Source organism: Cucurbita pepo, chromosome LG18 (assembly GCF_002806865.2).
Source record: "Cucurbita pepo subsp. pepo cultivar mu-cu-16 chromosome LG18, ASM280686v2, whole genome shotgun sequence".
Classification (NCBI taxonomy): domain Eukaryota; kingdom Viridiplantae; phylum Streptophyta; class Magnoliopsida; order Cucurbitales; family Cucurbitaceae; genus Cucurbita; species Cucurbita pepo.
Genome location: NC_036655.1, coordinates 7334253 through 7361177, shown reverse-complemented (window position 1 = coordinate 7361177; position 26925 = coordinate 7334253). Strand labels below are relative to the sequence as shown.

The 26925-nt window shown below is 37.1% G+C and overlaps 5 protein-coding genes across 7 annotated transcripts in view; 1 reads left to right on the top strand and 4 right to left on the bottom strand.

Annotated features, from left to right (window-relative positions):
* LOC111780438 (DNA annealing helicase and endonuclease ZRANB3) overlaps positions 1-8254 on the top strand; it is a 14798-nt gene extending 6544 nt beyond the window's left edge. The window contains exons 10-24 of the mRNA XM_023660856.1: positions 141-334; positions 824-925; positions 1343-1453; positions 1769-1834; positions 1920-2018; positions 2625-2888; positions 3148-3297; positions 3377-3484; positions 4597-4902; positions 5540-5727; positions 5800-5902; positions 6743-6888; positions 6992-7071; positions 7469-7644; positions 7755-8254. Coding sequence (XP_023516624.1) covers positions 141-334; positions 824-925; positions 1343-1453; positions 1769-1834; positions 1920-2018; positions 2625-2888; positions 3148-3297; positions 3377-3484; positions 4597-4902; positions 5540-5727; positions 5800-5902; positions 6743-6888; positions 6992-7071; positions 7469-7644; positions 7755-7889 — 2228 coding nt within the window. The 3' untranslated portion in view covers positions 7890-8254. The remainder of the gene's footprint in view (positions 1-140; positions 335-823; positions 926-1342; positions 1454-1768; positions 1835-1919; positions 2019-2624; positions 2889-3147; positions 3298-3376; positions 3485-4596; positions 4903-5539; positions 5728-5799; positions 5903-6742; positions 6889-6991; positions 7072-7468; positions 7645-7754) is intronic.
* A 1532-nt stretch (positions 8255-9786) lies between these two features.
* On the bottom strand, positions 9787-12766 carry LOC111780367 (putative SNAP25 homologous protein SNAP30). Of its 3 annotated transcripts, XM_023660747.1 has the most exons (7): positions 12627-12632; positions 12512-12528; positions 11479-11975; positions 11222-11315; positions 10715-10845; positions 10525-10622; positions 9787-10129 (listed from the first exon to the last, which is right to left on the bottom strand). In XM_023660747.1, the coding sequence occupies exons 3-7, from the start codon at positions 11971-11973 to the stop codon at positions 10030-10032; spliced, it is 918 nt and encodes a 305-aa protein (XP_023516515.1). In that variant the 5' UTR covers positions 11974-11975; positions 12512-12528; positions 12627-12632; the 3' UTR covers positions 9787-10029. The 3 variants fall into 3 exon arrangements, with proteins under 3 accessions (XP_023516515.1, XP_023516514.1, XP_023516516.1); XM_023660746.1 differs by having other exon boundaries at positions 11479-12000; positions 12512-12766; XM_023660748.1 differs by lacking the exons at positions 12512-12528; positions 12627-12632 and adding an exon at positions 12252-12494.
* Positions 12767-13410: 644 nt separating this feature from the next.
* On the bottom strand, positions 13411-16903 carry LOC111780652 (zinc finger protein 346-like). The gene is made up of 3 exons (XM_023661116.1): positions 16396-16903; positions 15097-15585; positions 13411-14233 (listed from the first exon to the last, which is right to left on the bottom strand). The coding sequence occupies exons 1-3, from the start codon at positions 16705-16707 to the stop codon at positions 13679-13681; spliced, it is 1356 nt and encodes a 451-aa protein (XP_023516884.1). The 5' UTR covers positions 16708-16903; the 3' UTR covers positions 13411-13678.
* A 1330-nt stretch (positions 16904-18233) lies between these two features.
* Positions 18234-20963, bottom strand: LOC111779579 (zinc finger protein ZAT4-like). Its single transcript, XM_023659644.1, has 2 exons — positions 19977-20963; positions 18234-19885 (listed from the first exon to the last, which is right to left on the bottom strand). Exon 2 carries the CDS (start codon positions 19821-19823, stop codon positions 18321-18323), a length of 1503 nt encoding a protein of 500 aa, XP_023515412.1. The 5' UTR covers positions 19824-19885; positions 19977-20963; the 3' UTR covers positions 18234-18320.
* Positions 20964-21985: 1022 nt separating this feature from the next.
* Positions 21986-25669, bottom strand: LOC111780073. The gene is made up of 3 exons (XM_023660349.1): positions 25301-25669; positions 24060-24231; positions 21986-23828 (listed from the first exon to the last, which is right to left on the bottom strand). The coding sequence occupies exons 2-3, from the start codon at positions 24205-24207 to the stop codon at positions 22423-22425; spliced, it is 1554 nt and encodes a 517-aa protein (XP_023516117.1). The 5' UTR covers positions 24208-24231; positions 25301-25669; the 3' UTR covers positions 21986-22422.
* Between the last annotated feature and the right edge of the window lie 1256 nt (positions 25670-26925).

Sequence of the window (26925 nt, the reverse complement as noted above, 5' to 3'; positions counted from 1 at the left end):
ATATATATATATATATATATATATATCTACATACTAAAGTGAGATGTGGAAGAGATGAAAGACTGTGCAAGAGCACCATTTCAGCTACTTTTTGGACTTCCCATCTCTTTTTTCATTGATTTTTTCCCACGATTTTTCAGATGGTGGAGCTTGCGGAACTGGGAAACTTTCCTTTCATGAACTGGGTGTTGCAAAGCTATCTGGTTTTCGTGAATGGTTTTCTATTCATCCAATTATTTCTGAAACAGATGGTTTGATGGACTTGGATTTGAAGACCGATTCCCAAAAGATGATCATTTTTGCTCATCATCATAAAGTTCTCGATGGAGTACAAGTGAGATTCTCTCTAATTTCTTCTATGAAATTTTTGTTACTGTGATGTTGCTCGTTTGTTATTCAGACCTTTTTCTCTTTCCAAGTTTTTGGTTGCAAATACCACAAAATTGGACGATGTTTCACTAGACAGTAAAGTGCAACTTATGGAGAACTGACGATGTTGTTTATAGGAGGTCTATATTGTAAATGGAGCTTTACCATATGTTTATGCTTTTCTGAATGGAATTGATGTAGTTGCTCCAGAAGCTTTCTTTTAATTTCTTGTTTGTACGTGGTTACTTCTTCCGGAAAATGCTTTTTTTCTTCTTCTAGTTTGCATAAAGACATCAGCTTCAATTAAATTCACATCTTCAATTTTTTGAGTTGCTTTACCATACGCGTAAGTTCACATTGGCAACTAGGGGCATACCAATTTTTTGCGCACACCTTGTGTCTTCAGGCTTCTATTTTTTTCTGTTTAAATCTTTCGTCATTTGATTTCCCATAGGAACTCATGTGTGAAAAGGGAATCCAGTTTGTTCGCATTGATGGCACAACTCTTGCTCGAGACAGGCAATCAGCTGTGCTGTTATTCCAGTCGTCATCCGAGGTTTGATCTTATTCTTGTGTAACCTTCACATTCATTGTTTACATTGTCGTGCTTTTCTCATATAGCCAGTGTGAAACAATTGCTGAATGTTAGAATAACTAACAAATGGGGATTGATGCAACTTTCATATAGAAATAGTTGAATTTCTTGAAAACAAGGATAAAAGAAAATAGAGTATTTCTTGAACTTGAAACTGCATTTGGTTGCAGTTGGAATCCATAAATTTGAAATCGGAAAAATTACTATTGTCCATAAAATTTAAATACATAGAAAGTAAAATGTCTTCGGTAGAACACAAATGTTGAACTAAAGTTTATTTTATTTCTAATCATCAAATAAAACATAAACTAAGATAACTTCATGCATCAGGTTAACTTCATGCTCATATTGGCCACAATAATTTTCTCCATGCATCAGGTTAAAATTGCTATCATAGGTATTACTGCTGGTGGAGTTGGACTTGATTTCTCTTCAGCACAAAATGTTGTGTTTTTGGAATTGCCTCAGTCACCGTCGTTGATGCTTCAGGTCTGGATACTCATCCTTCTTCTTAACCTCTGAAAAATTACTTTCATCAAACCCATTTTTATATCCATGTCTTTGGCAACTGTTATTTTTGAGAACAAGTAAGAAACCGTACATAAAATAAGCATTAGAAAGTGCTAGAAAATGGAGATAATGTATGAACCCTCTCCCGTCTCTACCTTCCTCTCTCTCTCTCTCTCTTGACCTGTCACGTTTCACCTATGAACATGTCTCTTGAGTCTCCACTAGTTCGTAAAGGAGAAGATAAACAAGTCTCCGCTCAACTACTCATGACATTATGTTTTGATTGACCTGAAGGCCGAGGATAGAGCTCACAGGCGAGGGCAGACCAAGGCAGTCAACATATACATTTTCTGTGCTAAGGTTTTCATTATGCTTTCAATATATGTGAATGATTTTCCCCAAGAATCATATTAACTACTCTTGCTGATTATTTTATGTTACACAGGATACGATAGATGAGTCTCATTGGCGAAAATTGAACAAGAGTTTGCGCCGTGTTACCTCAACTACTGATGGAAAATATGATGCAATTCAAGAAATAGCGGTACATTGTTATATTTTTACATAATATGTTGAATCATGTTTCATATATATGTTTTGAATTCAGGACATTGTTTTCTTTTCTAAACCCTTCTTTTCTCAACCTTCTCCTTGAGAAATTATAATTTCCCGCTGAGATTGGCCTCATATCATATGAATAAAGGCAACCATGTAGGACGTGTGGTCTGTTGCGGAAGGGGCATTGATATGATAAGGGCTCTTAGTGAACCTATTATCCAAGTGTTTTGTTAAAAGCTTTTATTAGTATGTAGCCTATCAATCTTCTTGACATTTTTATATTGAAATATTTTCACGGATGCCATCATTTGCAATTCTATTTTATTTTCTGCTTTCTTTATGTCTTTCTTTCTTGTAATCTCTCCAACATGTTTATATATGCCACTTGGACGGTGTTTTCTTGACTCCCTTCTGTTATTTTGTTACCTTCAATTCAACGAAATAGTTTCATAAGTAAAAAAAAAAAAAAAAAGAAAAGAAGAAAAATGGTATAGAATAAACCCTTTTCCTGGTTTTGTTTTCATTTATTATTTTAAGCAATCTGATCATAAGTTAAAATGTGCTATGAAGTTTCATTTATGATAATGAACAGGTAGAACGTGTTTCTTATCTAGAAGCATGTGGCAGAAGTGGTACAAGTTCTGAGAGTCAGATGAACTCAGCAACATGCATTAAACTCTCCTCAAAAATCGCGAGAGCTCAAGGCCATGGCTCTTTGGAGGTTGAAGTTAATGATGAGCTGAATGGCTCTTTTAAGGTTTTAGTAAAAGATGAGTTGAATGCTAAGACTGATTATCCACCTGACCAAAATGATGACATCGACATTACAACTCAAACAGATCAAGTAGCCATTAAGGTAATTTGTCATTGAGTAAAAGGAGGAATAAGCTTCCTACTTGCATGTTTCAATTTCAAAATTTCAACACATATTTTCAATATTCAGTTTAGCTTCTATTGCAGNGAGACAATTTCATTGATGAGTGAAATTTACAAGAGGGATGTATAATCCATGATGTTTACAAAAGACCTTCCCAATTTGCAATGAGGGAGGTATAACTATAGGAAGTAAACAGAGTTCGTATTTCTGAGATATTAAATATACCTTCTTAGTACAGGGTGAAATGTTGTCCGGGCAACTGAACAATGATTCTCTCTCGATGGAAAAATCAGAAGAGAATCTTACTACAGTTGACAATAGAAGTCTTGAAAGTTCTTCCTGTCCTCCATTGGAAAAGCAAGGTGGAGAAAAGGATCAAGCAGAGAAGGTAGAATGCTGATAGGAATTCTCAAGACACTTGTATGTCTTATCTTCACTGTAGAGTTTTAATGACTTTCAGAATGCAGGAAGAGAAGTTATGTTCTGGGACATCAAAAGTTGATAATGGTGAACCCCATCTGATCACTGAGCCTGAAAAAAGTTCCTTGAACCATGTTCATGTTCTGCGATTTGAGGTACTTCGGTTGTGTTTAATAATTGATTTTTTTTAGATAACCTGGGTGTTCTGGCCAACAAGTGAAACTGCTCAAGTTTTTGTTCTTTCATATTGATTACTCGGCTCAGAACTTTGTTGATATTTAAGCATTAAAACGCCTTTCCAAAGAAGGGGGGATGTACTCTCTTCATCAGAAGTTTCATTAAGAAAAGTTTGCTATTCTATGATGCATGGGTGCTCTCTCATCTTTGAGTATGGAAACTGTTAAACACATCTATATAGTTAAATTTCAGCTTTTGGGTTAGATTGGTGATTTAATATGGTATCAGAGCAAAAGGTCCTATGTTTGAACTCCAGTAATGTAATTTTCTCCCTAATTAATATTGATTTTTACTTGTTGGACCTTCTACAAAAGTTCAACCCACGAGTGTGGGGGAGTGTTAAAGATTGATATGATTTACTTTAACCTATCGACGTAAGCTTTTAGGTTGATCAGTGATTTAATGAATAATGGGAAACAAATATTGTAATAATGAAATTTTACAAAAGGAGGGGATTAAAGTCAAACCCTGGCCACGGAGATAATAATGAATATAGAAATTCTACAAAGAGGGGGAGGAAAGTCAAATCCATAGCAAGGAAGATTACAAAAAGAAAAAAAGCCGGCTCAAGATTATAATTGTTAAAGGGAGAATGAAACCGTGAAATTTAGGATCAGAGTCATGGTTAACATTATCTTAAGCTTCTCTTGAGGTGGGCTTGGTAGAGATTGTTTAAACGCATTAATCCATAGGTTGGTGGTTCTATTCTTCTCAAACAGATCAAACGTTGCTGACAATGACATGTCGATCTATTTTTGCATTTAGGACCTTATGACAATGACTCATAGTTGATTTTTAATTCTCTTCGATGTGTCCAATATCATGTTCATGGTGGTAGATCGGTCAAATTTGACTGGAAATAGTTATATCCTCAGATAAAAAAATTAGTTTATTACCAGATTCAGCATTCCATTTAATGGTTTGACAAGAGCTGTTATATCCAACATATTTGCTGCTTCCCTAGTTTATTCTTGCTGCATTGGATCTTGCGTTGACAACTGATAGCAAAATGATCTACCTTCATTTTCAGATTAGTCAGTATACAGGAAGGGTCCACTTGTATAGATGCATTCCTGGGATAGACTTGCGACCAAGGCCACTATTCCTTAATTTTCGACCAGAAGAAGTTGAATTGATAGACTGTTCTGTCGATGACAGTGAAAAAACAGATTTCAATTTGGACGCCACACTCTACAAACTAGCTCTTCAAGAATTTCTCAGTGAATGGCGTAAGTTGAGACCCATTGAGCAAAGAAAGTTATATGGAAAACCACTGCAACTTCCTTTGGATATTGAACTGTGCTACTTGAAGGAAAGCATCAACCACAACGCTGATGTATGTTGATTTTAATTTGAGTAAGATTTTTCCTGGGTCAAGATGTAGTTCAGTGTATGCCTACTCCCTTCATGTAGTCTGGCTTGCTTAAATAAGCTACTCCATCTTATATTTGCAAATATGTTAGGTGTAATCCTTAATTATATTTTCTTATTCTGATTATTTACTTTTATGCATCGAGTCTTTCTCCTATATAAGAAGGCTAGATATCGTACTATTGATTTTTTTTATCCTGTTTAAATTTAGAGTTAATTTATCATTTATATCTTTTTACAATGCCTCTTACTTGTGGACTTATGATACAACGAGTATAATGAAGTGCCTAATATATAGCCCCTAATTTAATTGGTACTAAACGGTTGAGCTAGATATAAATTTGGAATTAGCCAATTGGTATGGCTAATTTATCATTTATTTATTTTACAATGCCTCTTATTTGTGGACTTATGATACAATGCGAGTATAATGAGGTGCTTAATATCTACCCTTGATTTAATTGGTACAAAGTGGTCATAGGGCAAGATATTGTTTTTTTCTTATGTCCTATAGCTAACTAGTAAGTATGGATGCTTCAGTTCAGAATGGGATGAGTCCATCATGACTATATCAACATTTATAATTGCATCTCTCTATGCAGGGAGTGTTGAAGGGTAAGAGTTTGCGGCGGACAACACCAATCGATGACATTAGCCGACCATTACCATCTTCTGCTGTATGGAAACTGGTCCAATTGTGCTGTGGCTCTGGAAAAAGAAAGAAAGAATATTCTCAGGGTTGGACACTGACAGATGAACCTCTTTGTAAACTTTGTCAAACACCATGCCAGTACGTCCATTTCTTTATCTTTGTAAGTTGTAAATTCTTTGATCAGACTTCAATTGTTTCCTCAACTTTCAGGGGCATCAATGCAAAGACACCTGAATATTTTGAAGATCTTTTCTGTAATCTTGGCTGTTATGAAGAATACCGCGTTAGGATTAGTAGCACATCCCTCCGTCGGGTGAGAATATCAATCATTCATGTTTTTCCATCAATGTTTTACAGTTCAACATGTGTATGTAGTAGTGGAGTAAAATGTCTGTTGGCATGCTAATAAACTATTAGTAAGACACGTGTTTGTGCAAGTCGCATGGGTTGAGACCTGACGACAAGTTGCACAAGAACCCTTATGCTAGGTCATCCAACTGATAATAACTAATAAGATATATGAATTCTTTTATATCTTGTTAAACTTTCTAAATGATGATTTGGCGAGCCAATTTTTTTAAGCTAGAGTTGAGGCTCGACAAAGATTGCACCTCAAAATAATGATATGTGGTGCGTGTCTTTGTTTTTTAAAGTCCAACTTTCATCATGATTTTTTTTTGAATTCTGAATATCTACAGTCATGCATATATAAAGGGGGAATGTATAGTTTATAATTTACCATTGTGTGGAATCTACTTTTCAGCTAATGAAAACTGTTATTGATGATATTGGTGCTGAAGATTCTTTTAGTGATAATTTAGTATCACTATTTCAAAAAAATCACAAAAATATTCCCCATTCTCAAGATGCGTGAAATTTGATTGAAGCCTAGCAATTTTTTTCCTCTTATTGAAGCCTCTAGTCTCAAGATGCGTGAAATTCCTCCTTTCAATTCCCAAAGCATTCACTGTTGAAATTTGATATCTCTTTTGCATTTGTGGTTTGGGTTCGGTGGTTCTTGTTCTGATTTTTTGGGGCTCAGTCCAGTATCTTTGGACATTAATCTCATTTCAGTAGTTTCTGTATGCCATTTCCTTTATTTTCATATGATTCTTGTTTAGCTATATCTGTTATCAAATGCTTGAACTACCAGGAACTGTTTCAAATGGAGCATGGTGTCTGCTCAAATTGTCATTTGGACTGTCATAAGCTCGTAAAGCACATAAGACCATTGTCCGTGGAGATGCGGCGCGATTATATTGAGAAAGTAGCACCTAAGTTGGCAAGCCGGAAAAATTTGTAAGTCTATAGTTTCAAATTATTTGGTAGGCAAGTATGCAGTGAATAACAAAGGGTGGTTTCTATTTTCTGAGTTCTGACGTTATCTCTTCATGTCTGGAAGGCTTGAAAAGATTGTTAATAATCCAACTGAGGGCAACGCGTGGCATGCTGACCACATTGTTCCTGTTTACCGAGGTGGAGGTATGGAACATTCTACCTAGAAATTTATGTATTAGATATCGTATTTACGCTTTTTTTTAGGTTTCAAAATTATACAGCGTATGACTAATATGGGCTAATTCCCAACATGCTCATCTCCAAGCTGTACATTTAAATATCTCAATATCAGTAGTCAAAGTAAGGTGAGAATTATGGATAATTATACTCATGTCTCCATAATGTAGTGGCATTTCTAGAATTGAAATGCATGCATGTCCATGTTTCAAGCCCAGGAATAATTTCAGGATGCTATAGTTTTATAATAACCAAACCATTTGAAGCACTAAATAGTTTGCATTCTCAGTTTTCTATTTGGTCGTTTTACTGGGTATATGAATTAGTGGTGAGTGATTAATCTGAGTTATGTTCACCACTGAAGGTGAATGCAGGCTAGAGAATATGAGGACCCTGTGTGTGGGATGTCATTTTGATGTTACCGCTGAGCAACGTGCTGAACGACGATTAGTTCGGCTCAAAGCTAAGAAGCAACTTAGAGACACTATCACTGATATCAAGAAAAGTGAAAATACTGAAAGGATAGATAACGACATTCAGGTTTGTGCTTGTTGTATCAGTTTTCTACGTAGTTTAGTTAACAAATTTACCTTATAAAATTAAAGGGAACCTTGTGAAAAGATAGCTGATAGTCTCAAAACAAATCACAGAATCGAGTGCACGATGCGCAAGAGAATGTACTTGATGAACAGCTAATCTTAGTGAAGGTTCCTGGAAGTGCTTACTCCAAAGACGACTGCTTGGACAATAATACAGAGGGTCCCGAAGAGTCCACAGCAGCTTAGAGGTCAAAATATTTTGGTTTACATTCTTCAAACAGCAAAATAATTCTCGTCGCTCCACATTGTTGTATATTTGTCTGCCATGGTTGGGTTTTGTGTGTGTTTTACAGTCCGAATCGGCGACTCAAACCCAGCTGCAACACATGCGCCAAAGGAAGTAGCGGCCAATTGCATTCCGCCGGACTTGACCGGCTGGAAAATATGTGCTGTATGTTGTAACCACATGCACGATCCAATTTGTTGCTCAATTCCAACCTTACCCATTGTTTGAACTTGCAAGTCAATGATGCTTGCTTGTTCCCATATTAGAATTGTAACATGTTCTTGTAACTTAGATCTATTTAATGTAATTGCTTGATTGGTCTGAATTCTGGACATTTTCGAAGTATTAGTTCCAAAGCCTCTTAAAAAGTTTATAAACGCTAGATTCTTCATTTTATTAAAAGCAATAAATACTGTTCACAAACAATTTCTTTTTCTACATATTTTTGTGCACCTTTTAAAAAAATTAATGAATGCCTATTTTCGTTCTCTTCCCTGCCCGGAAAGATGGATCAAAGAAAGGTAGCTTGCTTCTCTCCTGGATGGATAGCAGCTTATGTAGTGGTCGGCCTTCTTACCAGGATGTCTCCTTGCTCGAAGAGCTCCTTTACTAGTAGTAGTAAGGAAAGTTGTAATTATGCTGACATTGCGGCTGCCTCTAATGGTTCCGTCCATTTGAGGTTTTCTAGACTCGATTCATCGTTCATCGTTCTCTTGTGTTGAATTGGATTGCACAGCTGACACTGGCGGATTATTTTTGCAGGATCTCAATAACGAGAGCAGCATGTCTATGCTTAGTTCCTGCAGAACAACGGACTTGCTCTGCTCACACCCATAACAAGAATTTCATCCGAATATGAAACTAGGGATGGGATCGGTTTGGCAGTATACTAACCTTGTGGAGTATGGTAGGGCTCTTTCCCCAGCGAAGAACTTGTTGATTCTCAGGATGGAACAGAGCAAAATGGCCGAGAATGGACAAAGACTCAAGAAGCAGAAGACCAATCTGAGGATGATCAAGCAGGTTTGGAATAAAACTGAGTTCAATGGATGTGTATGGACCTTGAAGGGCTTTGATTTATGCAATAGATAGAGAACACAAACAAGAAAGGAGGGAAATGTCGTTGGGAAAAATCTATATTATATGACAGAGAAACCGAAGAAGACGAAGAATTGAAGAGTAGGGAGGAGAATGATGAAACAACTTTTCATTAATTCAATCAAATTTCCTTTGAAATGAAAAGATTTTCGCCATCAGAAAACGATCAGTCATCCTCGAAATGTGGCGGTGCTCCGTCGTGCCGGAACCTCTGTTCATTTCCACCGCGACACACAATATATACCCCCTTTTTTTATTTTTTATTTTTTTTTATTTTTTATTTTTATTTGTCATCTATGCGTGAGGTGCGATCCCAATTTTTGTTAATTTTTTATTTTTAATTTATTTCTGTTTTTCTTTTGAAATTTATTAAGAGTAATAATCATCTCTAAACTATTAATTATTTTTGTGGATAAATATTCCTAATTTACACCTCATTAAAGTAAAATAGATATGAAAGTTAGAAATTGTTGAATGAGAGTCCCATGTCGGCTAATTTAGGGAATGGGCATGAGTTTATAATAAAAAAATACTTTTTCCATTGGTATGAGGTCTCTTGAGGAAGCCCCTCCTGGGAATGGGACAATATCATACAAGTGGATATTATCTAGGTCTCTATGCACGCCTAAGAGGGGACCAATCTCAAATTGGCAATTAAATCTATCTCTACCTTTCCCAAATCTTGTCCAACTTTTCATATATAAATATATTTGTATATATCCAAATTAACTATGAACAGTTTGGGATCCATCAAAAGAGTTTAAATAAGCCATAAGAGAAACTTAGAAGAAAAACATGCAGTTATGTGCAAATTACATCATCAACCAGACAACTGTTTTGAGCAAAGAAGAGTGGAAATTTTATGTTTCTTTTTGGATGAAGACAGACAGACAGACAGGAAGACGCTGAGAACCAAAAGGGTAGAAGCTAAAGCCGGTCAGTCAAGCATATACCATCATATTTGCTGATGCCAAACCAGATGAGACCTTACAAATTTCAAATCTACTTTCTAAGCAAGTGCCGTGCTCGCCGATTAGCATTATCAACACGAACCGTGATCTCGTCCGCGTCGTCAAACAAGTTATCCAGAGCTTTATTTTGCCTGGAATATAGTAACATAGATCCCAACCAAGTTCAATAGAAATAAAAATGATTCAACAAAGATGAGTCTTGTCCCATTAACATTTAAAACTTCGTCATCTACTTTTAAGAAATGTTTGGAACAGAGAATGGGAATAGGTTTCTCCCGAACCATCAAACCAATTCTCACCCATAACTTTCGTATAACATTAGTGCCACAAAGGCTTTTAGTGGTCTAATATCCTCCCTCTACCACATCATGGGAGTTTAGATCTCAGAGGAAGAAAAATTAGCATTTCAACCCGTTTAGTAACATTCTCGGTTCTTGTTTCTCATTTCATTTCTTTTTTAATAACGGAAGATATAATTGTATTCGTGAACGACATGATGTTTTTCTCTAAGAATATAAGAACGCACCTGTCGAGTTCAGTTCCCATATCAACAGCCATTCCTTTGAGCTCTCCCAATATATTGCTCAAATCTGAAAGAGCATCCTCTTGTTTCACCTTTTCCACCTGGTTTACAAAAATCTCTTGTTAAATATTAACAAATATGCTTAGAGGAAAGTGCTTCCAATTGAAGTGCCTTTTTCTGTAAATAGACAAACCTCAACTTTCTGAAGTGAGTTGGTTGGCTCAGGATGTGGGGCGCGCGAGGACCGTGGGTTGGGTGCCCGACTTAACCCCAACCTCTCCCTTTGCTCCAAATGGTTGCCCTTGCTTATCACAGCCTGATCGCCTGCAACCAAATCAAATCAAATTTATTCATTAAAATACATTGGTTATCTACCTAATCCATCTGATTAGTGGGAAAGTTGAAACCTTCTTGGTTCTATCAGTTAGTGATGTCCAAAAACCTAACCAAATGGGCCCGTTCTTTGTTGAGAATGGTTGGGAGGGAGTCCCATATTGGCTAATTTAGAGAACGAGGCATTTTGGGGAACATATCGATTTACAAGTAAAGGAATATATCTCCATTAGTATGAGGCCTTTTGGGGAAGCCCAAAACAAAGTCATAGAGCTTATGCTCAAAGTGAACAATATCATACTATTGTGAAGGTTCGTGATTCATAACATTCTTATCTTCCTTTTGTGCCCAAATTTGAAAATGTTACCTTCAAAGATAATGGGGCCTGTTATCTGACGACCCTTCTTTGGCTTCCAAGTCTTGGAGAATATTCCTCCTAAGCTTCCTAGAAGTTTCTCACCCTGAAATCAACATCATTAAACATTGATTAATACCCAAAAGCATCCATAATTGAAGACTTAGAAATGCCACAGCAGTTCCAAAGTAAGGATTAAAGGCATGTTTCGACATGGATTTTGATTATTTCAAAATTACTCTCGAAGATGAATCGTTCATCCCACGTACCCGACTGAGGTCGTTGTCGATATCGGCAGTAACCATGTGGGTGCGAGTGATTTGCTCACCCTGATGATGGAGAGCAACTAAGGTATTGGTTGCATCTTCTCTCATATCTTCAGCAATCTTCAGGCAGTTGTTGACTGCGTTAGTTGTCTCCTCAGCCTTGTAAGCAGCATAATTCTCCAACTCCTCCACTGTCTGACTCTGAAGCCCACCAGAGTCCCTGAAATCATTCTTGTATCTGTTTCTTGATGACCATGAATATGAAGAATGTGAAGAAGAATCGGTCTCTTTCTCAAGATGATCATCGAAAAGGTTGGAGCTAGGATTAGGTGCTACAGTTGCTTGATGAGAAGAGGTGATTCTTGAGGACTTGTGTTTTTGCCTCTTGTCTAAATTATCATTGGAATCAATTGGTTGTGAAGGGGAACGAGCAGGATTAGCAGGTTGGGATGAGCCGTGCCTAGCAAAACGTATGGGGGATTTCCTAAAATGTGACATTTCTGGAAATGTAAACGCAGAATTCAGCTGTGGTTTTGAAGAATTCGATGAAAAAGAAGAATCCAAATTACACAAGTCAGCATAAGAACTCATGGCAATTAATCAAACAGTTTGCGATCAAGTTAGTCAGGCAAATACAACATAAACAGGGTACCATATTTCCACAGGAATCATGGCATTTAATCAAACAGTTTGCAATCGAAAACACAGTTTCTGGCGAAATTTATCCATAAACCAAACTCATCGCTGAGATAAATCAATAATGGAACTAGAATTACCCCATTTCTTTACATTTCGCTCAATTTTCTCAGAAACCCAGTAGGCATAGGTGAAGTGGTGAAATCATCCGTTCGAAAATCGCATAAGATTTGGCCAAAAATAGACTAAGAATCAATGCAAAAACAGCGTCGAGTGTTCAGCTTCTATGGAAAGCGAGCGGGACTTCGCCGATTAAAAGAAAATTTTCAGAGAAACCCACAATCATTCAGAAATCAAGAGAAAACCCAGATAGAATCAGAGAGAAAGGGAGTTCAGGTACCTTCAGAATGCAAGAACCTAGACGATCAAGAGAAAAATTGATGAATCAGCGAAGACTTATGGTGGGTTTTGAAGGAAATAAGGGAATAGAAAGAGGGAAGGAGTCAAAGGCAGACCTGGGCCAAAAGGATCAGCCGGGATTGGAACAACTTGGGGATTAAGAAGTGTTTGAGAAAATGACTTGTGGAAAATGGCGTGAAAGTAGAGGAACGCTTCGAATCAATAAACAAATCCAACGAATCCAATAAAATTTTAAAATCTTCCCAGAAATGGCCGTTTCTTCATTCCATTTCCCGCCATTGTTGAACCATTCATGATTAAGTCGAATGTGAGTTTTTTTAAACATAAATATCATGCGATTCATATCAAATCCCGTCAAATATGTATTGACATGATTGAAGGTAAACAAAGCACAAATTTCTGTGGATTTAAAATCGATTAAATTACAAAAGTTGACTTGTTCAAACACAATGAAAGTCAAACAAGAAAAAAGTCAGCCAACGTGAAGAAACATATATTTTTTTTCAAAAAAATCCTCCATTATCCAGTTGGTGGCAAATAAGACTTCTGGCAAGTTGGGCAGCTTAGGGTTTTAGGAATATATAAAGGACGACACTTTTGAATGCCCCAAACGTGTACCCAAATTAGAATATGAAAGTAAACTACCTAAAATTTAACCCACTTCATAAAATATACAAATATAATTTCTTATTATAATTCATTTGTATCAAGAATTAAGGTTCGAGCGTAACGATCCAATAATCCGGGAGCTTGATTTGAACAAAGTTTACAGTTCTAGACTGTATATTTACAAAACTTTCATAAGCTTAAGAAGGTGATTGGTGAAATTTAAGTTGAGGGTATAATCATCTAGAAGATAGAGTGGAAGGAGATATATAATTGATAGATCAAGTTTCACCGAATATGATTTCTTAAGGAATTAGAGACTTGGTCATAATTTCCAAGTAGCATGATCTATGCTTTAGTTTACAACTGCAAAATCACTGTCTGTAATTAGAAATCTATGATATCCCTGGCCCCCTACCGACGATTTAGCGCCACAACTCGGAGTAGAAGAATACACAGCACAGAGAAGAACATATGGGAACATCAGAAAACAAATACACAGTGATTTGGTGCGAGAACGGAATGGATTTTTCCGACGAGACTAGTTAGGAAGTGCAGTTACTAAAGGAGGAACTAGCATTGACATTCCAGAGACACCTTGTTTCTTCATCATGGAAGCATGTTTCTGGCCAGACAGATGAGAATCAAACACTGTCTGGCTATTGCAGACCACATTGCAAATGCTGCAGGTTCTAACAGAATCTGCAGCCGTACCACTTTCCACAATCTTGCGTTTCTTCGTCTCCAGATCTTCTGGTGTTTGAGCTGCTGAACTCTTCTGTGTTTTCTGTATATCATCACTACTTGGGTTGTTGGTAGATGGGTTTTCCGTTGGCCCGATAATTGGCTCTGTTGCCGATTGCAGAGCGTTCGAAGCACCTGCATCACTCCATCCCTTTTCTGCTTTTTCTATGTTCTTCAAGTGTTTCTTTCCTGATAGGTGCTTGGCATAGATTTCATTGCTGTTACAGCTGATCTTGCAAACCTCACACCAGGCAAACTGAACGACCTTGTTCTTTTTCGGTTTCTTCTTCGAGCTGCCATCATATTGAGACCGGATTGCAGCAGCATAGGGATTTTGGGATGTTAAGACAGCCTATTCAGCAGGAAAGTTGAAGTTTTAATAAAGAGATATATGACCAGAAAGCAACAGCTCTAACTTAGTAACCAATCCCACCAAAGCTCATGGTTTTCACTTGACAATGACTAGAAGAATAGCAGCAGCTTCTGATTGTATAGCATATTAGATTTGTGATCAGTAGAGTACCATGCACCAAACAACTACGTAGTCTTGATCACTTAAGGAAGCAACCATCATCACTGAGCTGACTCGATGCACAGAGGAACGATGTTTCACAACTAAGACCCCTAATTGAAGACACCTTTCAACTACAATGATGAAAGGGATGCAACAGAAGTGTCCTATACATATGCCAAGGTGGTGAATAATAGCCAGAAAGACATAAATAGATTGAAATAAGAACAAAAACTAAAATTAAACAACCCAACCACCTTGTACCATTCAACATATGGATCTATTTTTACATATGGCAAAAAACTTTCAACAATACCCATCGCCCCTTGCTTTTCCAAATACTTCTCTGAATCCTTTGTTTCGATATACTAACGCTTATCCTATCAATAATTATCTAGTGGAAGACAATGTTATAGATCTGGAAAAAAAAACCCTGGATAGAAAGTTGTTTGATTGAAGAATACTGCATTTTTGTCTAAAAAATAAGGATCACAAAAGAAACAAAGCAAACCTTCCAATAATCCCATGGAAATGGACAATGATTTCTATTTCATGCTTTTTCTACCACTAGATAATGCATTCATATTTATATTCAAGGGATAAATAAAAGTAAACAGGTATTGAAAGAAAAAAACTCTAAGAAAATGCAAATGATGACCAGAGTACCACAGTTTATACTAGCCGAAAACACCAGTGTAACTCACCTGAGCTGCGTGCTTTTTCCCACTCAGATGTTTATCAAAAACCTCTTGACTATTGCAAACAACGTTGCATACAGTACATACCCTCGCAGAATCAGCTTTCGTACTGCTATCTGTAAGTTTTCGCTTCTTTGTATTTAGACCTTTAATAGCAGCAGGCACATCCGGAGCCCCCTGTGCCACTTGACCACTGACACTGCCCGTTTGGTTTAGCATATATATGTTCCTATCAGAGGAAGTACTTCCCGTCAAGGAACTGTTTTGTGCTTCCAAATTCTTCTTATGTTTCTTCCCCATTACATGTTTATCAAAAACATCTTTACTGTTGCAGTTAATTTTGCAAACTTCACATCGCACAGGCTGGGTGAACTTGGATTTCACATGTTTCGTCCTAGTTGCGTTGTGTGCCAAGGATTGAGTTGCCCAATTGCCTTCCAGTACAGAATTAGAACTCGTGGAAGCTATCTGATTCTCAAGCAAAGATATGAATGCCTACACAAAAAGACAAATTTTTTTTTTTTAAAAATCTTCGTCATGAACTTCTGAGAAGTCTTGATGCATAGGATGATTGTAATATAAAGCCATCACTCACATAAAATTTGTTGTGAGAAAAAAGTTATCTCCATTCATGCAATTGAGCTTATAGTAGACGCAAAAATAAGATCCATCATCACTTATGTTATGTTTAAGAATAATTTTTTGAATTCAAACAACGTGGGGATGGAAAAATTGAACATATTACCATAGGACAGATGTCTAAGTCATGACCAAGCTCAATTTAGTTTTTGACTCTGACCCAAAAGAACTTAAGAAAATTTTCAAGCAATAGAGTTTAGATGATATGCATAAATAAGATACATCATCACATAGACTAGGCTTGAAAAGACATTGAATTGGTATGGCCAAAATCACTTTTATCAACACGAAAAAGCACTTTTCACACTAAATTTTCAAAAGTACTTCGAAAAAAGATATCAAAAGCATCCACTTAGTATGTAAAATGAAACATCAAAATGATTTAGTATCACACACTTTCTTACTAACAAAGCTTATTTTAAAAGGAATCCATGGCGTGGGGATGGGAGAACCCAGTTCATACGGCAGAACAATTCACTGTCTTGTGCGCGCAAATTTCCCACTAAGAACACAAGAATCAAATAACAGAGACAAAAGGACCTCAGCCTCCACAAACCCTGAAACAATCCAAACTAAATAGAAGATAGACCACCAAACACAAGGAAATTGACACGTAGAATATTGAAACAAGATAAATAAGGAACAAGAAAAGAAAAAAACACTCACAAATCCAGCGGGGTCAGACTGCGGAACGACCCAATTATGAGAAGCAACAGTTGGGTCAGCATAAAATTGCGGTTGGCCCTCCAATCCAACATAGGTCGAGGTTAATATGGCGGAATTGGAATAAGGTTCGGTGCCGGGAGGATGCAGGACCGGCTCGGAAGCGACTCCGGGGGGTAAAACAGGCTGAGGAAAATGAGCGAAAGAAGAAGGATTACCATTCACAATGTGAGGCTGAGGAGGGAAATAAAAAGGCACGGAAGAAGAAGAAGAAGAGGAAGGAGGAGGAGCAGGGTGCTGCTGCTGATGGAACATCAGGACGGAGGAATAGAAGGAAAAACGAAGCAGAAATTCAGTTTAGGATCAGAATTAGAACTCCCAACTTCTGATTCTCAAGTCTCTCCAACACGGTGGAGATTGCGATGGAACTCGTCGCCTCGCCTCGCCTCGCCTCGCCTCGCCTCGCGCCGGGAAGATTTTGCATAGCGTTCGTGGATCGTGGACTACGAAACCGATAACACAAAGGGCTCAGCTCACCAAATTCTTGGGCCTCCCGCCATAACTTCCCTTGGGCTTAAACAATCACCCTCTCGTCCATTTTAGTCTATTTATTTTAATTTTTTTTATTTCAATAAATTAATAACATAATAAAAACCTTATTAACTTTTTCATGTCATTAAAAAATTAAATATTGATTTTTTTTTTATTTTCAAAATACCCATGTTATATAATAGAATATAACATCCTCGTAAATAAATAATGCAAAATAAACTTGATAAATTTTATTAATTTTTTTATTTCTCATGGACAATCACAATACAATAAACACTACAAAACAAAAATAGTGATCTCAAATCGGATATTAAGTGAAATTAGGGAAAATAAATAGTGGAAAATGGTAAATTCACTTTTCTGCTTTAATTTTGTGTTTAATGTCGCTGGTGAGTCACCATTTCAACCGAAGATCGAACATAGCTGATTTCGACATCTGAGGATCACTTTGTGTCTAATTCTACACACTACCTTTTAGCGTGAATAGATAAAGAAAGGCCCTCAAAGAGCTCAGTACTAAACAAGCATTGCTAAAGATAATTATGCACACAAAAGAAGCATGTCCGGGAGTGAGTTCAAGATCAAAGAAAGTCATAGCATCTCTTACTTTTTGCCTTGCCTTGCCTTGAGGGCTTATAGGTTTGTGGGCACAGTTGAACAAAGCTCGTATTCAAATACAGGCAAAGTAACAGAGGGTCTTAAGCTTTCAATTTTGTGTGTTAGTGGGTCGGTGAGTTCTAAAAAAATATTAAACAATACAAGACTTATAGGACAAAATTAAAATTTCAAGTATCGGATAAACACAAACCTAAATGTTGAATTATAAGTAGACCCGACGCATGTAACGAGAAGTTGATGTGACATATCTATCCAATTGAATACGTCTCGGCTAAGTTAAAAGGGTTAAATTTATAGGTTAATAGGAAATTATTCTTGTAGAGTGGGAGTTGTATCTCTCTAAAAAAAAGATTAAAATGGGGCATTTAGTAGAGTATAGTATATGATATTAATGGCAACACCACTTGCACTTGTATAGAAAGTGAGATGGGTTTGTGATGTTTTGGGTAGGTGACTAAACAACCACTTTGAGCTCACATGCCGTCTTAAATCTTGCTTTTAATCCTCTCTTCATCGCTTTCTTATACCAATCCCATTTTTCAAGGCATCACTCATTTCTCTTTGATGCCAAGATAAAATAATGAGATCAGATACCCAATTGTCTTTTTTATTATACCACAAGAACAAGAAGAACAGGAAGAACAGGAAGAACAGGAAGAACAAGAACAAGATCTTCAACCAAAATGAAAAGAATTAATGAAATGAAATGATACCCAGAAAGTATTGATCACTATACAATCTCTCAAGTCTCTATCAATTTAGATATGAAATCCCACATTCACAAGAGCCTCGTGCTTGTGTTCATTAGCTGCAGCCCACCATGGGTGCTTTAATGATGCTAAATTGTGGTTCTTGTTTTCTATTTCGACTGGTTCAGGAGGAAGATTCAGGTCCAGAAACCTCCTGATTTCTGGGACTTGTTTTTGAATTTGAATTGTTGCTCTGTTTTTGAATCCACTGATCAAATGAGATCTTTTATGCCCACCAAGTGCTTGACCTGATGCGAACACTTTCTCGCAAATTGGGCATTTGTGTTTGCTGCTCTTTTTTGGAATCTGATAACCCATTTCGCCATTGTTGAGGCCTTTCGAAAGCTTGTTTTCGGCTGTTGGGTATGCAGAAATCGCCATTTCTGCACTGCGCTCGCTGTCTATTTCTTCTTCTTCGTATTCTTCCATGGCTGACTCAACGAAACAACCCTTTAGCTTCTTGTGGCTTGCTCTATGCCCACCAAGTGCTTGATATGAGTGGAAGATCTTATTGCAAATATCACACTCAAATTTGCTTCTCTTTTTGGGTTTCTTGCAGATTTTTGAATCCCAAAACTCTGCTAATGTCTTCTTTCCGGATTTTGCGATCATATCAGAGCTGAATCTAGCTTGGTTTTGGTCATTTTTTGGGGGGAAAGATTTAGATCCACCTCTTTGATCTATCATCTTTCCCTTGTTCATAAACGCAGAACAACTTTGCTCTGGTTTCTTCACTTCAGACTCCATTTTCTTCACCTTGAGTTTATTGGAAACAGAGGTTTTCCTCTCAACGGCAGATGGGGTATCAAGAAACTTTGAATTGTTATCTGAGGACTCAACTGGAGAATTGAAGCCAACCCAATTCCCCACGTCCATGGAAAGCAACATCAAGGAGATGGCAACTTCTTGTTCTTGCTGGATTTCAAAAACAGAGGAATCAGTGGCAAAAGAGAAGGAGGTCGTTGAATTTTCCGTGCCCATTTGGGCTGTTCTTCTTCTTCTTGATCTCTTTCTCTTGTTGTTAGGAGCTTCAATTTCATTATCAGATTGGATATCCATCACCAGCTTCTGTTTAGCATCAGTGATATGGGAATCTGGTTCTTCCAGCTCTTGACTACTGGAAACAACTCTTTCAGAATGGCATTTCATGTGACCAAACAGAGCCTTCCATGATTGAAACCCTTTACCACATTCCCTGCAGAACTTGTCTTGGAGTGAAGATTCTTCACTTAAAAACTCAAGTTTCTGAGTCTTTTTGGGATTCTTTCTAAGACCATAACCAAACCCAGCTAGATTTCCACCTTCCAAATCTACCTCCTCCTCCTCCTCCATGTTTGATACGCTTCCAGCACTGAAATCAGCAAATTGAAGGCTTGTTCTGCTATGTTTCTCATCAGAATCAACTAAGTTATTGGTCAAATGAGACCTCATATGCCCTCCCAAGGATCTCCCACAAGCAAAGCTCTTATTACAGAGCTTGCAAACATGTCTTGAGGCTAGATTAGCTTCCATTTACAAGAAACAAAATCAATCCAAGAGCTCGAATTGATGCGGCAGTTCCTGATCTCTCAACACTAAAAACAAGATCCAATGAAAACAGAAAAACAAACAGAACCCAGATCATAGAAAATCCTAGCTGAAACAGGAACAGATCAATGAACCCACCTCAGAAATTGAAGAATTGAGGAGCAAGAACAAGATCCGAAGCATGAAAAGTGGAAAAGAAGAAGACCCAGTAAACATCTGTATCTACTAACCTTCCCTTTAGAGTTGTTGAAGAAGAAAGAAGAAGGTAAGAGAGGTTTAAAGGAATTGGGTGTGATGAGTAACCTGTGATACTAATAATAGGTACACGAAGAAAGCAAAGGAAATGAAGTAAGGAAGGTTGTGTTGTGAGAGCTTGTGTGTCTGTTTTAGAGTGTAAGCTTGACTATATTTAGAGGAGAAATCCATGCAAGAGATGGATGAGAAGAGAAAGCAGCACGTGTATTTAAGTGAGAGTTCTACGCTTCCCCAAATCTGACGGCTGAGATTGGTGAAGGCGATCATCCCCATGGGGCCATGATGGTTGAGGAACCTACTCAAAACCTAACTGCCATACTCAAAAACTATTCCTTCCTTAAGGAATTTCCCACATCTACCACTTTCATCTGCTCCTTATTCTTTTCTACTTTCTTTCTTCATTTTCCGCCCCATTCTTTTCTTTTTCCTTCGTACCCCACTGCCACTTTCGATCTTTCGTCGTCAATTGTTGGGAGGTTTACACACCATTATAAGAAATGCTTCGTTTCCCTCTCGGTTGATGGGATCTTACTGATTGATTCTTCACAAAAGAAAAAGGAAAGGAAAGAGAAGGAGAACAAACCAAGGAGAGAGGAGGTGCGGTGCCGGCCAAAGTTGGTGATTAAACACAAAGCTAATGAATGGGAAAGGAAAGGGTAAATGTATTGATTAGGATTGCTAATCACATGTGAACTATGATTAAGGGGCACCTTCCATTTGGTTGTTCCCTTCTTCCCAGCACTTTGGTACGGTTTTTAGCTGTGACCTGTCTGTAATTGCCTTCCATTTTCTCCTTTGTTTTTTCCTCCACAATGTGTCAGACAGACACAAACTATTCATTTCAATTCACCACAATATATAATATAACTACGCGAACTTTCTTTTGGAATAAAATAAACTATAGTCTATGTTTAATCTTAAGCAACATGTGCATTGTTCGCCAACCACATCCAATCCAGTTTGATTCTCTGCTGCTGTAAGGAAAATGATAACAAATGGTGATGATTTCTATAAACTAAGCTTGTTGAAGGGAGACAGAGGAATAGGACGGATCGATACGGGACACGGGGATGCCCCTTTTTAAATTTTTTTAGGGAGATTCGTACGGGTTATCAAATACAAATTGTGATTAGTTTGACCGAAGGCTACAGAGATTTAAAAAAGATAGAAAAGAGAATTGGGATAGTTGGAAGCACGTATGAAGAAGAAGATGATATGATAATGTGGATCTTTTGCATATGGTGCGGGCTAATGTCTGGAAGGACTTGACTTGGAAGTGAGGGGAGCTCCAAAAAAAGTGATGGCTCAAATTTAAAAAAGTGGAACCCTTTATAGAGCAAAGACTGGGCAATCGCTGTCTCTCTAACAAAGCCTAGCTGTTACATATCAACAAGAATGGAGGATAAGATGCTCCCTGCCACTGCCTTTATGCTGCTTTCCCAACCTCTTTGACTCCTATTTTTCACCACCCAAACCCATAACCCCAGCTTTTTCCCTCTAGATTCCCAAAAATGCTTTGGAAAAATCCACATTGGGTTTGGGTTTTTTCTATATTTAGTGCAAATAAACCACTCATAAAGCAAATTCAAGTCACTCGGAAACCAACAATGACAGATAATGAATTATGCACAACTTTTGTGAAACTTTATGGCACTAACATGATGCACAAACCAATATGAAATAGTTTGCTGTCACTTTCGGCACTAAAAGAAATACGGGTTCCAAAAGAAGAGTCAAGATAGGTGATAAAAACAACATAGATGCAGATTCAATGAAAGCAAATGATTACGGTTGGTTCACTAAGAGCCAATGATCTACACAGAACTGGATCCTTTGCAGTCGGATCATTTAAGGAGGAAAGGACAAATATGAATACATGAACAACAGGCCCCCTGCTATAATACTTGACAACTTAGTTTATTAGGTAAACACGTCCCCGAAGCAATTTCAACATATTTTAACCATTATGTATCAATTATTCATGTTCACGGCTATATACAGATAATGAGCTAATAAAAAAATGGATGAGCAAAAACTCACTTTTTCTTCTGCACATGAGGTAACATGAGTCCATTACTTTTCATTTATGATCAAGCGACGATATCTTGAAGGGAAACCAATTGTGTTTCAAGTATATCATCTCCTTACAGGGAAGGTAGCTAGCTGTCCATCTTATAGCTTGATGAGAAAGAAAAATTGCAACTCTCCCTACCGCTACTTATATGCAGGAGAAAATTTTTGGGTGATTCACCCCATGATGGTAAAAAGAAGGAATTTTTTTTTTCCCATTCCAATTTACCATTCATGATGACGATAGCTCAGGCTGCAACTAACTCAAGTTCTTTCCATCCATTGCCTTGTAATGACTCGAATCATCTCCAAAGACTTCTTCTATCATACTGCTAGTTGGTAAGAAGTCAACTTCACTTTTCGAACAAGTCAAGTATCCAACGTCCCACACCTTAGCATCACAATGCTCCTGAACTGTTGACGGCTCATGTCCAAGTCCAACACTATTGTTTGGCCCCGTAAAACTACCCAGCCATTGATCACAATGCTCCGTCTTGGCTGGAAGTGCTTGAGTTGTAGGACATGTGTCAGATGACGTGCAAGAATCATCTTGCACTTCGTGTTCTCCCCTTTCGTCGCAGGGAATTTTGTTCGGAAGCGTTGGAGTGGAACCGCAATTATTAAAACAATTGCCAATTCCCCCACTTTCATCATCATCAAATCTTTCATCAGCGATATCCTCGTCGTACTCTTGCAAATCATCTTCCCTGCCACGATTAAAACCAGATCCAACATCATGTAGTGGTGATTCAACAACAGAATCATCATCTTCTTCTGTCATTCCAGGTTCATTATCACCATAATCATCAGTTCCTTGCCACTCATCATTGTCACTATCAATGTTTAATGAGTCACATCTATTCTGCTCTGCTCGTCTCCGAAGCATAAAGACGTTGAAGTAATAGCTAACAATCTCCTTTTTAGATTTGGAAGCAAACACGACCGAAAGATCACCCCAGAAGTTTTTTCCCACTGAAACTGGATTAGAAAAGACAACCTCATAAAACAATCGTTCTTCTTCTTCACTCCATTTCTGTGCTACTTGCTCTCCCATTTCAGTAAACCCTAGCTCCACAAATCTCTCTTGTCCAATAGAACTTTTAAGCTGCTCTCTTGCTTCTGCAATGTGCATATTAACACATCCCACGGACCCACCATCCTCACAGCTGCAAGCTGCTCTTCCACTCCCAAATTCTTGACTACAACTGATGGGTGAATCCACATCCGGCATTGGAATAACACAGGTGCCAATCAACCTCTTCTCGTATTCGTCGCCTGTAAGATAAGACTTTGAATCTGATCCAGACACATATGACATAACCTCCACATCCCGTGATCTCCAAGGTGGTACAATAGCTTGATGATCAGGACCAATAGAAACAGATTTTTGAGGAGGGTGGTCCAATAGTAAAGAATATATTTCTTCACAGTACGTCAATATTCTTCGCTGATGATTTACAGGGTTAAAAAAATCTGAGGAAATAGAATAATGTCGAGGAGATTTAGATGGGGACCCCTCTTCAGGGGCCTTGCTGTTGTTCGCGCCAGAGGAGAAGGATATGCAGCCAGGAATGCTAGTATCGAAGTCACTTCCGTGCGGCTCTAAGAAAACTGCACTTGAATGTTTTTCGTCAATTTCTGTGTCATTCTTTTGAGATTCATCCCCTAACAATGACAACGGAAAATGAAATTTCCATGAGAGTTATTCAGACAGCTCAAAATAGAAAACAATCACATAAAATCTCTTTTGCAGCTAATCTTAGTGAAGCAATTATCATGGAAATACAAAATCTGCAGTTGCCATGTTACCATCCTGCAAGATAGCAAATTTTACAAACTACTGGTCTAAGACCCCTGTTAAAAACTTCAACATAATAATTATGGCCAAACTCGCACCTAGAGCATAATGATACTGTAGAGTATCTTCAGGGATCACAGATTCTGAAAATGACAGTATTTGGTTACTCTGTTCAACCACTTGTTTCAAGTGCTTGGAAGAGATCTCCATTGATTCCCCATCATCAAACGGCTGATTCTGTACCATTTTAAAAGCTGCACCGATTGTGATCTGAGGAGGAAAAAAATAATTGAAAAAACATTTCAGAACTCCCATCGACAAATCAAGAAACAGATCGAGCCAACATGAACAACAAATATTACTTCAATCATAAAGTAAGAAGGGCAGAACACAGTATCTTCCACACTTCCCCAATTTCTTTTAACCAAAAGCATTCTAGGGAAAATCAATGCTCAAATCTTGAAAGGATCTTAATCAAATACTTTTGATGCTTCCCAACAAAAGCATTTTTAATTCCCAAATATAGTAGATAACCAGTCAATCTTCAAATAGAGTAATTGGTCAGGAAAAATTCATAGACTAGTAGAATTAGACAATTTCTCTTTGTTAAATCTCTTAGAGAGAATCCTCGAAGTCTCTCCTTCAATCCTCTATCACGACGGGGGTGCATGTGTGTGTATGACACACTCTTCCAAACATATCCTATTGATAATAGTATGTTCCATTCTAGAATCAACGAAACAAATTAACCTCTTGGTGAGAAGGAATAACAATAGGAAGGGGCTTAGTCAAAACAACATATAATCAGTTAAAGAGAAGTGACCCATGCATGTTGAAGTCAATTCTAAAACAAGACATGCCAATCCCACGACTAGAATACGAAAACTTGACCCTTTATAAGAAACAAGAGTGTCTAACATGCTTGGTTAGCTAGTCTTATGCTACATACGAAGGAAAGAATATTCTTCAAAAGCATTCTCGAAGAAACACGAGACCCGAAAGAGACCATATTTTCGAAGTCAATCATTAATTAGAGGAAACTGGTGATAGTGAGAATATCCTGTAATCAATACTTCAAATGTTTAGTTCCAGCCTTCTAGCAATGCCAACACAATATAACAACGCCCTGCTTTAATACTCGGTCGTGTTTTAGAGTATTCTAAGGGAAAGGACATAAATGTAAATATGTGCCGTTAAAAAAGGGGGGGCCGACTTGGCTTTATTAAAAAGACAAAAATTGAAGAACGATGAGAAATAAATTAAAAATTATAGTTAGATATATTCATCGATTAAACATCAAAACCGAAACCCTAAAAATTAAGAGCTATTAGCTTTGTACCTCAGAACAGTCGTCGAACCAACGAAGCAATAGACAAATCGGAAAAACGGAGCTCGGGTATACAGTAATTGGCCGAAGAATTGCGGTTATTCCGAGAAATTTGAATTACCCCCAATTTAATTTGGTCAAAATAAAATAAAATCCCTAATACACAGAAACCCTAACCCTAAATTTCGCTTATCCACCGGAAGCGCGAAATCAAGCAAATCGGGAACAGCGATTTCCGGTAAATTGATGGAATAAACGACTCCAAACGAAGAACGAAAAAATTCCAGATCTAAGACACTCAGGTGATAAAAAATATTTTACAATTTTAAAAAAATCAAAANNAAAAAAAAAAAAAAAAAAAAAAAAAAAAAAAAAAAAAAAAAAAAAAAAAAAAAAAAAAAAAAAAAAAAAAAAAAAAAAAAAAAAAAAAAAAAAAAACAAACAAACAAACAAAACCAAAACCAGAATCGGAGATGACAGATCTCCGATTAACCACGAGGATCGGTGCTTTGATGAAAACCTACGGTGAGAAACGTAAAAAGAAGACGGAAACGGAAAAAATAGGGATCGATGTGTAGAGGAAGACGAAACAAAACCAGATCTAATAACGAAAAACTGATCGAGGCGTTGGATAGAGACGGATGAAGCGAAAAAAGGATAAAAAGGTGGGAATTGAAAGAGGCGGCGGCGATGGACGATGACCTAAACTAGGGTTTGGTTTTTCTTTGAAGAAGGTTATCCGAAAAATCGAATATAACTAAAAGGGGCGCGAATCTTTATGGAATTACGGATAAAGCCCCTGCTTTGTTAGGGGCTCTTGAACGTGGATGAAATCGCTATATATGTGAAATACAATCGCACAACGTGGTAGTGATTTGGATTTTAATCCAACCTCACGGATCCTCGACACGTGGCATCCTTCAAGGCCCTAAGTGACAAACTTTCTTCTAAAATGTAAATTAAATCTTTTCAATACTAATTTTATAAATTACAATTATTAATTTAGTTTTTTAATTGTTATATACGAAATAAATAAATATATTAAACTACGAGCAATAATGGCCGTATTAAATTATTTGTTTTTCTTTCTAAGAATTTTATTATCATTCAATTGCCACAAATTACCAAAATATTCAAGGGACTATTACTATATGGTTATATATATATATATATATATATATATATATATATATATGCTAGATTGAGAGAGGTGGTAATGAGGTGGTTGATGATCATTTTTTTATTAATTTGTCATGTGATTGATTTTAAAATACCAGTCCTACCCCTAATAATGATTAGTTTGTGCCTTTATTTATTCCACTACTTCTATTAAAATAAAATAAATTTTGTATTATAGATTTGATAGTTTATTTTGGTTAAATTAATTAATTTTGGTCTTGGGCCACTTTAAAGGTTTAACTGTTTGGTAATGTAGTGTTTATATTAGATAGTTTAAATTACATAAATTTTGTTGAGTTATATGACAAATTCGTTTTTTTTTTTCTTACACGACTTAATGATTAATATGCCGTTAACTTATTTCCTACGTCTATATTGAAAAATTGACTATCTAGCTATCGACATATATTTTAATTAGTTAGACTATAAACAATGTCGTATCCTAAAATTATTTTCAA